Source organism: Limanda limanda, chromosome 21 (assembly GCF_963576545.1).
Source record: "Limanda limanda chromosome 21, fLimLim1.1, whole genome shotgun sequence".
NCBI lineage: Eukaryota > Metazoa > Chordata > Actinopteri > Pleuronectiformes > Pleuronectidae > Limanda > Limanda limanda.
This window is the reverse complement of record NC_083656.1, coordinates 12,356,650-12,369,858: the sequence shown is the minus strand read 5'-3', so window position 1 is coordinate 12,369,858 and position 13,209 is coordinate 12,356,650. Positions and strand designations below refer to the sequence as shown.

The 13,209-nt window shown below is 47.9% G+C and overlaps 2 protein-coding genes across 5 annotated transcripts; one reads left to right on the top strand and one right to left on the bottom strand.

Moving 5' to 3' along the window:
• Positions 1-479: 479 nt before the first annotated feature.
• On the bottom strand, positions 480-4,349 carry znf668 (zinc finger protein 668). 2 transcript variants are annotated; one of them, XM_061094959.1, is made up of 2 exons: positions 4,290-4,349; positions 480-2,843 (listed from the first exon to the last, which is right to left on the bottom strand). In XM_061094959.1, exon 2 carries the CDS (start codon positions 2,833-2,835, stop codon positions 865-867), a length of 1,971 nt encoding a protein of 656 aa, XP_060950942.1. In that variant the 5' UTR covers positions 2,836-2,843; positions 4,290-4,349; the 3' UTR covers positions 480-864. The 2 variants fall into 2 exon arrangements, with proteins under 2 accessions (XP_060950942.1, XP_060950941.1); XM_061094958.1 differs by lacking the exon at positions 4,290-4,349 and adding an exon at positions 3,421-3,485.
• Positions 3,170-13,115, top strand: znf646 (zinc finger protein 646). 3 transcript variants are annotated; one of them, XM_061094956.1, is made up of 4 exons: positions 3,170-3,243; positions 4,936-7,751; positions 7,954-9,036; positions 9,694-13,115. In XM_061094956.1, the coding sequence occupies exons 2-4, from the start codon at positions 5,140-5,142 to the stop codon at positions 10,580-10,582; spliced, it is 4,584 nt and encodes a 1,527-aa protein (XP_060950939.1). In that variant the 5' UTR covers positions 3,170-3,243; positions 4,936-5,139; the 3' UTR covers positions 10,583-13,115. The 3 variants fall into 3 exon arrangements, with proteins under 3 accessions (XP_060950939.1, XP_060950938.1, XP_060950940.1); XM_061094955.1 differs by lacking the exon at positions 3,170-3,243 and adding an exon at positions 4,033-4,099; XM_061094957.1 differs by lacking the exon at positions 3,170-3,243 and adding an exon at positions 4,033-4,099 and having other exon boundaries at positions 9,821-9,911.
• Positions 13,116-13,209: the final 94 nt, after the last annotated feature.

The following is a 13,209-nucleotide window of genomic DNA, read 5'->3' as shown; positions in this document are numbered from 1 at the left end:
TTAGCACATGTTCTCATTTGCTCAGATACACACACACTCCATTTGTTTTTATGGATTGAAGTTAATTGGGATAAAGCGTGACAGATGAGAACTTACCTTTAAGAGTTGCATCCACCTAATGGACTGACGCCACGCTCTTTGCATTCAGTACTTTTGGGTGCAAGAATTTTCATTGTCATCAATATACGCGTTACAGTTTCCCACCAGATGATGTGCTGAGTCAGTCTCACTTCACATTTCACGGGCATCTCCCTCTGCAACAGTTGGTTTTGAATTTACGGAAACAATCAATAAAACTAGTATTTGCACAGGACACATTTTTTATTGGTATAAAAATTTAAATTCCACTGATTCAATATTCAGGAATTCCACTTTTTTTTTTTTTTTACTTGACACTTAATATAATATCAGATGACAGTGATTACAAATATCTTATACAGTAAAAGAAATTATGTTTATAAGATGGAAATATACAGAATGTAAAAAATGTCAGAGAAGCTATATGATTAAAATGTATTATAAAAAACATGTTTACCAGAAATCACAACAATTTACGGTAATCAGCATTTACTGCATGTTTGCAACACCACTTTTTTATGAGATTACAACAGATAAGACAATTCCTCGGCTAATTATAGTAGCGCATATATTTTAAAATATGAACATCATATGTAACAACTTACAAATATCATGGCAATACAAAACAGTGACAGAGCAGTGAAATGAATTGTGGGAGAATCTATTTTGACATTTTTGAAGGAAGTAATTTTGAATTATAATACGATTGTTTTCTAAATAAGACCCACTGTCACAGAAGATTTAAGGCAACAGTCTAAATGTTTGTGGAACCAAAAATCAAACAGCTTACAGTCCCTCTTCTTTCACCAAGTACTCGGGCAGAGTCTGAAACCCAGTCACAGGTCCGGTCACTGGGGCCGTCAGCGACATGGCGCTGGGTTCGACCGTGGGGGGGGAAACCTCGCTGGGGGGAGGAGGAGAGGGGAGCGGGTCCGTGTGGATAATGTTCAAGTCGCTGGGGTGCTGGGCGGCTTCGTGAGTCCGTAAGTGCTTGCGAAGGTAGGCGGCAAACAGGAAGGCTTTGCCGCAGTGGGGGCAGCTGTGGGGTTTGTTGGCAGAGTGGATCTTCTGGTGTTTACGCAGGCCCGATTTGTTGAGGAAGCCTTTGCCGCAGCTGCTGCAGACGTGAGGCCTCGGCTTGGGATGCTGCTTCTCGTGCTCCTGTAAATTCGCCAGCTGTGCAAACTCGGCCTGGCAGGTTTCGCAGACGTGCGAGCCCAGCGGCACAATTTTGGTAACGATCGGGGGAGCGGAGTCGACGGAGTGCAGGTTTTCGTGGGCCTGAACTTCATCCCAGGTTCCGAATGTGGCATCGCAATGTGTGCAGGAGAACTGAGGGAGAGTGGTGTGGGGGGTGAAGCCTGAAGCTGATCCGGCCTCTGTCTCCTGCTCCTGCTCCTGCTGCTGCTGCTGCTCCTGCTGCTCAGCGAGGTGAGTTCTCTCGTGTTTGCGCAGACTGGAGGAGACGACAAACGACTTCAGACACTCCTCACATTTGAAAGGCCTCTCTCCCGAGTGCACGCGCCGGTGCTTGTTGAGGCTGGAGCGCTCGGCGAACGACTTGTCGCACTCGGTGCAAGAGAAGGGCCGGAGTCCCGTGTGGACAAGCATGTGGCGCCGCAGGTCCCAGGACGCCACGAAGGCCTTGTCACAGCTCTGGCATTTGTAAGGTCGCTCGCCAGAGTGGACACGCTCGTGCACGGCCAGATCCGCCGGCTGCCTGAACCTCTTGGAGCACTTGTCGCAGGGGTAGGGCTTGAAACCCAAGTGGGCTCGCTGGTGGCGGCGGAAACTGGACGGGTCGGAAAACATCTTGCCGCACTGGGGACAGAGGAAGGGCTTCTCACCGGAGTGGGTGCGGAGGTGAGACTGGTAGGAGGACAGCTGGGTGAAGCCTTTGCCACACTGCTCACACTGATAGGGTTTCTTCTGGGAGTGAATGCGCTGATGGCAGGCCAGAGAGGAGGAGCGGGAGAAGGCTTTGCCGCAGTCCGAGCACAGGTACGGCTTTTCCCCGGTGTGGGAGCGCTCGTGGTTTTTCAGGTCCTTCAGCTCCGTGTACGTTTTCCCGCACTCGTCGCAGGCGTACGGGCGATGGCCCTGGTGGTTCCGTCGGTGCTTTCGGAACACGGAGGGGTCAGCAAAACTCTTGCCGCACTCGGCACAGAAGTAGGGCTTTTCTCCGGTGTGAGAGCGCATGTGCACCTTCAGTTTGGACAGGGTGGGGTAGCTCTTGGAGCACTGGCGGCACGAGTAAGGCCGCTCGCCGCTGTGCTGTGTCATGTGGATCCTCAGGCATATGGCCTGCATGAAGGCCTTACCACACTCGGTGCATATGAAAGGTTTCTCCCCGGTGTGAGAGCGGCTGTGGTTGCGCAGCTCCGTGGGGGTCTTGTAAGCCTTGTGACAGTCGGGACACTGGAAGGGACGCTGGGCCGAGTGAGTGCGCTCGTGCTTGGAGAGCTGAGCCTTGCTGGAGAATGTTTTGGTGCACTGAGAGCATGTGTGCGGCTGCGGCTGCAGGCGGTCCTTCACGTGCGCTGAAAGCTTGTGGCTGCGCAGAGCTGCCAGACTCTTGAACGCCTCTGTGCACGCCGAGCATTTGAAGGAAGCTTTGGCTTTGGGAGGCCTGCCTCTGCCACGTTTCTTCGCGGGCCGATCCCTCGGCAGCTCTTCCTCCGGCTGGCTCTCTTCATCCTGAGAAGGGGGGGTGCACTGCTCTGCGAGACGTGGGCTGCCGGGCTGAGGAGAGGCCATCTTCACATCTGCCAGGAGATGACATGAAAAGACTTTGTAATAATCATGTAAATAAACATCACATCAGCAGAATGGGATTGTTAGATTGTAGATCTGCTCCAAGGGGCTTCAGGTTAAATCTCTAACAAGACATGAATGAGCTGGACAAATAGTGACAGTGACAGAGGCTGGTGAGGAACAAGGAACGAATGTGTATGATCACATAATAGCAGAGATATGTGGGTGTGCATTCAATCACAAAATGGCTGGCATTAGGACCTCAGGGACAATAAGCTAACCGCTTTGATGCCAGAGGAAGTGCCAGTGACTCAGATCGCTGTGTGTGCTAATGACGGACATGAGGCCGAGCGGAGACGGGGCTCGAACATCACACGACCCTGCGATGGTGCTAACGACCGGACACGATCTGTACGTATTCCTCTCCGCTAGCTTGACTGCTACGCTTTTTTGGAATCTAACTCAAAATGGCTGGCTTTAGGACCGCTTGCACCCACAGCGGCACCGTCGTTACACGGGCTGGATCTGGCTAACAATAGCTGCGTTTAGCACCGGGCGTGCGGGAGGGAAGCCGGCGGCGTCTCTTACCTGGATCGGCACATTAATGGCTGGTGGGTGAAGTGGAGCCTGGAGGAAAAAAGATGTCTGGTACACGAGTGTATTTACGGAGAGACGCGGTGAGTGGCTGCGGGAGGGGGGCCGGCTCTAGGACCATGATGACGAAAGCCCTCGGCCGGACGAGTGTGCAGCGTTTTAATGCGTTTGATGGTAAAAGATGCTAAAGTACGAATCATAACACACACGATAGAACAACAGGGTGAAAACACGACAGCTCCGATTAAGTTAGCAATTTTAGCTGCTGTGCAAACAAGTCAGTGACGGAGCTAGCTGCGAATGCTAATCCCGGGAAGCTAACGTGTCTTTGGCGTGTATACGAGAATAAGAGGCGTGGTATCGGGACGGACACGTGTTTTTATTTGGGTTTAGTGCTCCGCTGGGTCGTGGGTTCATCGCGGAGTTCGCCGCATATTTGTTTCACGCCAACTTTTAGCTCAACCCCCCCGAGTTTCTCTCTTTCAGAGGGAAGCATTTCACTGCTGCACATTTCCTGTTTCCTAGCAACAAGAGCAATGTGGGAACCGGGGATGGACGACGAAAAAAAGACAATCGGGGGGGAAGGGGGGCGCCCTTTACATGAAATACTGTTTTTATACTAATGAATGGAGGATCATGTTCGGAGGCTCGCGTTGAATCGCCGCTGCTGCAGGTATGTAACCCTCCGCGCTCGCTTCGGTCGCGTTTCCGCATTTGAAAACTACTTCCTGGCGTTTTGGTGCAATGTTTGTTTAGCTAGCCGCGGTGCTGCTGCTAGCTGGTGTCCGGCTAACGCTAGCTAGCTCCCTGACCCGCGATTACAGTTTTAACAGTGATCCGCTTGTTTGGCTCGTTGTTCTTACCTCGTGTTGGACGAGTGTGTTCCTTCAGCTTGTGTGTGTATTGTCGGACACTGTGGATGTTCGTAGGTGCAATGAACCCGGAGAGAGAGGGAGCGAGAGGCGTTGGTCTCCCGGTTTATTGACATAGCTAGCGGTGGCTCAGTTAGCATGCTGGTGCAGAAATGTAACAAAACAGCTCAGGCTGGGCACAGTTCCCAGCTAAGTGCATTCAAGCTTAATACATCTGCCTCTACTTCAGGTCACCTGCTGGTTAGATCAATATATTGTTGTTTGTTTTACTTGTGAAAGATTCGAATAAGGGGTCAGTATTAAGTAATTAATGCGTTTTGATTATTGTTCAGGATCAGAATCAGGTTTATTGGCCAAGTAAGTTTGCACAAACAGGGAATTTGAGTCGGTAAAGTGGCTCTCAGTGTGCTTACACAGAATACACATCACAAAACAGTACAATACAAACAGTCACAAAAACAATACAAAATGATCCTTTTGTTGATCCTTAACAGCCACGTGTTTGGACTATTTGGAGAGAAACTACAATAATCTATGAAAAATGTCAACGTATACTTGACTTACACAAAAGGGGATTCTATTACTTAGTTTATGTATTTACCACCGCCCTAATTGTCCTGTCTTTTGTCCTCAACAGCTTTATTTGCCTGCTTCTCCCAAAGTCAACACTTGGTCGCGTGGAACTGGTTCCCAACGTCCTCTGTTTCCTCCCAGGACATTCCTTGGACCTCACTGTAAAGAAAACTAGTTGTAAACAGACAAGAAAGGCATCTAATGCATTTCCTCCCTGCACACCCCATCACCCTGTGTCTGGCACACGTTACTCAATTGAGAGCTTGTAATGGCAGCGCACGACCGTGGCAGGACGTCACATTTCCCTTGCAAACAATGTGGCCTGGTCTGTCCCAATATGCCCAGTCTGCTTGAACACATGGACGCACACCTTCAGGAAGAGGAAGAGCGCAAGTTTAAATGTGACGAATGTGGCCGTGGATACAGGCACGCTGGTAGCCTGGCTAATCACAAGAAGACCCATGAAGTGGGCTCTTTTCAGTGTAACATATGCGGCAAAGAAAACTCCAACTCCTTGTCCCTGAAGAGTCATCTCCGGAGCCACACTTCACAGAGGAAGTACTCCTGTGTTCAGTGTGGGAAGGGGTTTCGTCTGGCATCACAGCTGACCACACACGAGAAGGTTCATTACTCCCGGCGAGCAAAAGAGCAGACGTTCAGGAAGATAGACGGGGAATATCCTGCACATGAAAGTAGTGATGCAATGGAGGATGATCAACTCGACGAGCATTTAGCCGGTGGGGGAATGTCTACAGAAGACAGCCCGTTTGAGGACAAGGCGGAGGACGTTTATAACGCACAAGCCGAGTCCTCCGATGAGGCATCAGATCGACCTTTCAAATGTGATTTGTGTGACAAAGCGTACATTCATCATCGAAGCCTGAACAACCATAAAAAGACTCACCAGGTGGGGATGTTTGAGTGCACGGTGTGTTTCAAGCTGTTCAACAACATGGCCGCCCTCTACAGCCACCAGAGAACTCACAAGTCCAGAAGCGGGACAGACCCCGGTCCGATGGGGGGGTCGTTCACCGGCACACCACTAGGCCGGTTTTCCCCTCAGAACCAGGACGCTCAAGTCAATTTCTGCCATTTGTGTCAGGTCCTGTTCCCCAGTGATGAAGAGTTCCAAGAACACATCCAGATGCATAACTCTTCATCTATGACATTTGGCCTTCGAGGGCCCATGTCAGAGAGCCACAATATATCATACGACAACAGTATTGCTTCGCCCGAGTCTAATTTTTATGCATCTCCTATAAATAATATTCCCTCAGTATCATCAGTAGATAATCTCGGAGGTTTTGATCCGCCACAGGAGCAAATATTAAGTAACGGTCACGTGTACTCGGACTGCTCCAATAATCAAACTCCATCTTCCAGTAGCACTCAGGGAGAACCTCCAGTCCTAGACGCAAGCCTTCTCGATCCCGTCCTGGCGCACACGCAAAACAACGACATGACAACGGAGTTCGAGGAGACTTCCACCACGGATTCCGCCGAGCGTCCCTTCAAGTGTCAAATCTGCGGTAAAAGCTACCGCCACTCTGGGAGCCTCATCAACCACAAAAGGTCACATCAGGTCGGGATTTACCAGTGTTCCGTGTGCAGAAAGAGCTATCCTCACCTGGCTGCCCTCAAGAGTCATCTGCGTCTCCACAAAGGTCAGTCGCCATCTTTTAGCCTCAACCCCGAGGGAGACTGGCTCTCCTCGGAGCCTCTGACTCTGGAGAATCAACAGGGTTGCTTCTCCTCACAGGAGGAGGAAGACGACACCCAGCCCGAGCTCGATATTGATCCGAAGGATGGACTTGACCACAACAACGGATCGTTGTACCACGAGCAGTTTAATCAGGACTTCTCCCAGGACATGACGGTGCATCTACCTCACAGTGAACACCTGATGCAGCGGCACATGTGTGCAGACTGCGGGGAGACTTTTGCAGACATTGCAGGGATTAAGTCTCACAGTTGTCCACTCCTACGACAGCAGCACGACACAACTAGCAGTGAGAGTAACGCAAACTTCCAGGACAGTAATGGTCACTATTCCGTTGGAAACCCAGTGAGCAATGTCGACTTCCATGGTCTGAATGGTAGCCATGCTGATCAAAGTTACTTCGGACAAAATTTCCATCAAAATATGAGCAGTCATCCGCTGAATGGTGACGCAGAGGATGATAACGCTGAAGAGGAAGATGAAGAGGAGGAGGAGGATGATGATGGAGATCTTTACGAGTGCTCTATATGTGGAAACAGCTACACCAGCATGAGGGCTCTGAGGAGCCACCTCCGAGGGCACACGCAGTCTCACGGCACTCCCGCCAGCTCGGGGCCTTCATCCATGTCCTCCCACGAAGAAGTGAAAGACGAGCTGGGAGAGATGATGATCTGTAGCACATGTGGGGAAAGTTTTGCCAATAGGCAGGACTTGATTACCCATCAGCTTGTACATAACAAGGACCAGGTAGACGACGAAAATCATTTACATATGAACACCAGCGACGTGTCCGGCGGCACCGAGGAACCGCAGAGTATCATCTGCGGCAGCTGTGGGATATTCTGCACCAGCTACCATCATCTTGAGAACCACGGCTGCACTCCACAGAGGGTCGATGAGTCAGCAAATTGCAAAGAGGAAATGAAAGTGAACGACGCTGCCCAGTATGAGGACACGAGTCACGTTAAAGAGACACGCGCCACAGAGGCTCGTCAGTACAAGTGTGATCAATGTGGCCGGTCATACAGACACGCAGGCTCCCTCCTCAACCACAAGAAGTCCCACAAAACAGGTGTTTTCCGATGTCTTGTCTGCCAGAAACGCTTCTACAACCTGTTGGCCTTAAAAAACCATCAGAGATCCCACTTTGACATTAAGAGGTTAGTAACATCATTAATATGTGTATAATTATTTCATTTGTCACTCATTTGTCAGTGTTTCAATGCTTGTTGTAACTCATGAATAGTTGTTATGGCAGAAAAACTGAAAATTGACCTGTAGCTTCACAATTGTGTTTTGTCATCATGGCGTTTACCCTTTGAGTAGACGAACGAACTCATTTGGTCTTCTCTCCTCCCACAGGCACACTTGCAATGAGTGTGGGAAAGCCTTCAAAATCCAGAAGCAGCTATTGAACCACCAGCGGCGGCACAAAGAGAACCAGGCCAAAATCCAGGAACTCAACAGCCAGATCCAGGCCCTCATGCAGATGAATGGGACCAGGTCAGACGGAGGAATGCAGCCCCTGACTTCAAATTCCAATCAGGCCTCTACCTCCGCCCGGCGCTCCAGGCGACTGCCGGCAGGGGGAACGGCCCCAACAAAGCGTGAGGCTTCAGTCAAATCCGAGGAAACGGGCGACCCGCGACCTTTCGCCTGTGATCAGTGTGGGCGTACGTATCGCCATGCAGGAAGTCTGGTCAACCACAGGAACTCCCATAAAACTGGTGAATATTACTGCTCTGTGTGTAACAACAGTTACTCCAATCAACTAGCAATGAAAAACCACTTGCGCACCCACTTTGCATTTAAAAAGCACTCTTGCCAAAACTGTGGAAAGGGCTTTAGAGGCAAGAAGCAGCTATCAGCTCACGTCTGTGTGGCCCTCAGAAACGAAGGGGCCAGAACCAGGAGGGGCCTGAAACCCAGAGCCATTAAGTGTAAGGAATGTAAACAGGCCTTTCCCTCCGTTGACCAATTGGCAGCCCACACCTGCGATGGACCTTCAGGCAGCAGTGATGCCCAAACACATATATTTCCAAGAAAAGAGGAGCGACCGTTCACGTGCAACATATGTAATCGCAGTTACCGCCACGCAGGCTCACTGCTGAACCACAAAAACACCCACAAGACCGGAACCTTCAGCTGCACCGTCTGCTCCAAGCCCTTCACCAACCCCATGGCGCTGCGCAACCACACGCGCATCCACACGCAGAAGAAGAAGTACGTGTGTCTCACGTGCGGAAAGGCCTTCCGCCTCGCCAGCATCCTGCATAACCACCAGAGGGTCCACAACCGCATGGCGAGCCACTTCAGCTGCGCGGCGTGTGGGAAGAGTTTCCAGGGCCGGTCTGGTCTGAAGAGGCACCGCTGCCGCAGAGGTCAGGGGAGCTCGATAAGAGCCGGAGTCCAGCAGTCGGAGAGAGGAGGAGACAAGTGCTTCACGTGAGTGGAAGTTAGATTTTGACCTCAGTGTTAACGTTTTTGTGTAGTTTATTGCAGATGTAACTGTACGAGTGCATAAGTTAGGCTGATAAGTAACCAGAAATTGAAGTATGTAAAAAGTTTGATTATTTTGTTCACCAGAAAATACTGACAAGTTTATTGTTCAGCTTGGAAATATCCTGTTCAATCAATATATTGATTTAAGTAATGAAAAAAAACATTTAAATCAGCAATATTGGCATAAAAATTTAGTTTTGACAGTATTGTAATGTTTAATGATAGTAAAGAAATATTAGTGTCAGTAATTTGCTGTGTTAGAAGTAGGGCTGGGCAAGTTAACTTGTTTCAATCGAGTTAACTCAAGTGATGAGTTAACTCGATTAATTATTTTATCTCGCATTAACTCAGGTTTGATTATTTATTGTTTTATTGTGAAAGTCAGGCTTTTATTTTGTGAAAGTCTGTTGCTGACTGCTGCAGAACAGGAAAAAAGAAAATAATTGGCGGATAAACAATCGAGTTAACTCATCACTTGAGTTAACTCGATTAAAACGAGTTAACTTGCCCAGCCCTAGTTAGAAGTAATTTCCTATTGGTTTGATTGATCTGGATTGCAGTTTGTGTTAGGGACTGAACATAAACATGTCCCTGCTGCAGGTGTGACCTGTGTGGGCGCTCCTACCGTCACGCCGGCTCCCTCCTCAACCATAAAAAGACACACTCCGAAAACCTCCACCATTGTACCTTGTGTCTCCAGACATTTCCTGATTCTCTCACTCTGCAGATTCACTCTCAGATGAGACGTCATTGCTGCCCCGAGTGTGGCAAGACCTTCTGCCTGGTCGCACACCTGCAGAACCACATGGAGGTGCACTCGAAGGAGCGGGCGGTGGTCTGCAACCTCTGCCAGCAGAGCTTTCCCACCACAGACAGTTACCAGCAGCACCACGACATGCACCACAGGGGTCAGGGCCCCTATCAACAAGCTGCGGAGGAACCCATAGCTAACAACTTCTGCTGGGACTCAGGAATAAATCCGACCATGGGCATTGACGGCATGCACAAGCCGGTTCCACCACCCCTGTCCCACATTCCAGGAAGCCTCCCCGATTCACCGAACGACACGGCTGGCCCGGAGGAGAAGAGCCACGTCTGCGAGCACTGTGGCCGCACTTATCGCCACGCCGGCTCCCTGCTCAACCACAAGAACAGCCACAAGACGGGCTCCTTCTTCTGCTCCATCTGCCAGAAGGAGTTCACCAACCTGATGGCCCTCAAGAACCACCGGCGCATTCACACGGAGCCCAAGCGCTACCAGTGCCTGGATTGTGGAAAGGCGTTCCGCGTGTCCACTCAGCTCATATGTCACCGGAGGATCCACACCAAAGAGAAGCCCTTCGCCTGCCTGCTGTGCGATAAGAGCTTTTCCAGCAAGTCCAACCTGCGGCACCATCAGAAGATGCACCAGAACACGCAGGGCTACGACTCTTCTTTTAGCATGGACACTGACACGTTTATGGACCTGGACATGGGGTCTTTCCTCTAAAGTAGTGGTGCAGAGTAAACAAGAGAAGAGGACAACTGATCCTCTTACAGATCTCGCATTTGTCCCTCTTATCAGTAATTGTAAAACAGTATTTTTTTTTTCTTTCTTCAGAAAGTGCACCTTGGTCCGGACAGAGGCTCCTTTTTGAAAAATGCACATTTCATTACTGATACCCAGTCTTACCTCGGCAACAGACGGCAGCATCACTGAAAAGTCTCCAGAGAGTCATCTTTTAATACGGCCTGAATGTTTTGCTGTGAATACACAGGATCCCAGAATACAGGGCGGGCGATCTATAAAAAACAAAAAACGATCGCCAATCATTCCTCAATGACCAACCAAAGTGAACAGAAAAGTGCAGCCCAGGTCCGTGTAAGAATATTAACACAGATACCATGTTTTTTTGTAAGACTACTGGTGATCTCTCCTCTCTTGCTATGTACAAATGTGTTCAGTGCCTCTGTAAGTTCCTTAGATAACAAAATATACAAACTATATTTATCTTTGAATCCTTTTGTTAGCTTTGCCGTCAATCTCGGAGGACTGCTCGCTTTTCCTCTGGGAGCTCACATAGGGCAAGCCTGTTATTATAAAGTCAAATACCTCTGGGTGTGTCCAAAGGTCAGTGGCAAAGTGATTTACTGAAATCATATTAATAGTTGTACTGCTAATAATAATCCAGTTGAGTGACCTTGTATGCTAAAAATTGATGTATTTATTAATTTATTCCTGTTATTTTATGTCCATATTTTATTAGAAAAAAAACTTTTTATGAATGTTGTACAAAAAAAGAAAAATCTGTCTTCTGAAACTCCTGTAGCCTGGAAGGAAGTTCATCAGTGGATCTCTAACTCCTTAACTCTCATCGGTTACAACAGGCAGGAATGAATTGAGCCACGGACGGTGTGTTATTGGCAGCACTCAGGGGAAACCTTCAAAAGGAACAGACCTGATGTGTAAAACCTTGTAGATAATCAGTTTGCAGCGAACAGAGCATTTCCTTTGTACTCGTGCCATTTCGACATGTTTATATTTGATCACGTTTAACGGTTGTCAGAGTCACTCCGTGTAGCTGCGGCTGCAACATGCAGCGAGCGCCGCTATCCACGTTAGAGTTTTAAAAAGCGTCAGTTATGTAGAAGAGCCAGTGCCTAAAATATAAACAGATTGTAGCAGTTAAATGTAGACAAACCACCTCTCACTCAACTTGTTATACTGTAAAACCCAATGTTTTTCTGCTTGTCTGCTACTTTTGATTTTTCTTTAATTATTCTGATGATTTATGAATCTTTTCCGCCACCAAACATTAAAAATGTCTGAAGCATTTAACAGAAAAAAAACACTGAGGGGGGAAGTGGTTCCTTTTTCCCCTCGATCTCCATCATTTTATTTCTCTGTCACAAATGCTGTATATGAATCCAATAGAATGACTTTGCATCTGTAAATTCAAACACACATGTGGCCGGGATGCCTAATTTCTGCTAAGCACAAGTGTCACTGCCAACATACCAGAGCTTTGTGGATTTACTGTCTCGATTTCATGAATCACCCATGTTCTATAAAAAAATGTGCAATTTTTCTTTTTGCCAAGTTGTCTGAGGTGAATGTTGTTCCTGAAGCGAGTTCCGTTTAAAGAAAACCTGAATCTCCATAAGTGAACACATGGCCTTTTTTTTTAATATATATACCAATCTGAAATTTGATTTTCAACATGCCATTAACATTGTATGTCGTGTGTGCGTATGTTTGTTTAGCACTGGTCAGAAGTAAGAAATACCTCAGAAGGCCCTGCCTACGTAGTTCTGCTACTTACTGCCTCACGCAGCGTAATTGTAGAGGAAATACACTGTATCCACACAAACTCAGATAGTTACATATTGTAAGACGTGGAATGAATGAAGCATCAGTTTTAAGGTTTTACTTTTGTCGTTTGCAGAAATCCTACTGTGGTTGTTTCTCCCGTTGTTGAGTTCAATTTTGCACATGCGTATTTGCGACGTTTTTAGTCTGAGGAGGACTGGAGGTCGCTTGGTAGTTCACCTCCGCTCATTCTGCGGGTCGTAATATTTAAGCAATATGCTGAAATTGTTTCAGTGCACAGACTGAGTTCATCTCATTTGTCTCCATTGGAGTCGGTATTCTGACACAAGCCTTGGAAAAAAAAACACGATAACTTCCCATCTGCCGTCTTTGTTACATAATTTAAAATCTCATCTGTATTAACTGACATCGTCATATGCCATGGTAGCCTACATGTAAAACGACGGACACGCATTTCAGTTAAAACTGTAAACTGACTTTATTTTTGTACGAGGTTCACGTTCTAATTCCCTGTGGCACTTAACACATTCACTCCTCTGTCATTGATCACAATCACAGCCTGGTATTTGTGGCGTGTGCGTTAATCTCAGAGCTCTGTAAATATTAGAACAAAACTGTCGGCTGGATCTGTGTACATTCAATGCAAGATTTTGTTCAGCGGGAGAAAACTACTAGATTAGTTATTGTGTAATAAAAAAAAACATATACCACACGGTCTGATTGAATGCGTTTTCAGTGCTCGCAAATGTCTGCTCAGTATTTAATTCATATTTATATAACTATTTTGTCACTCAGAAGCGTAGATT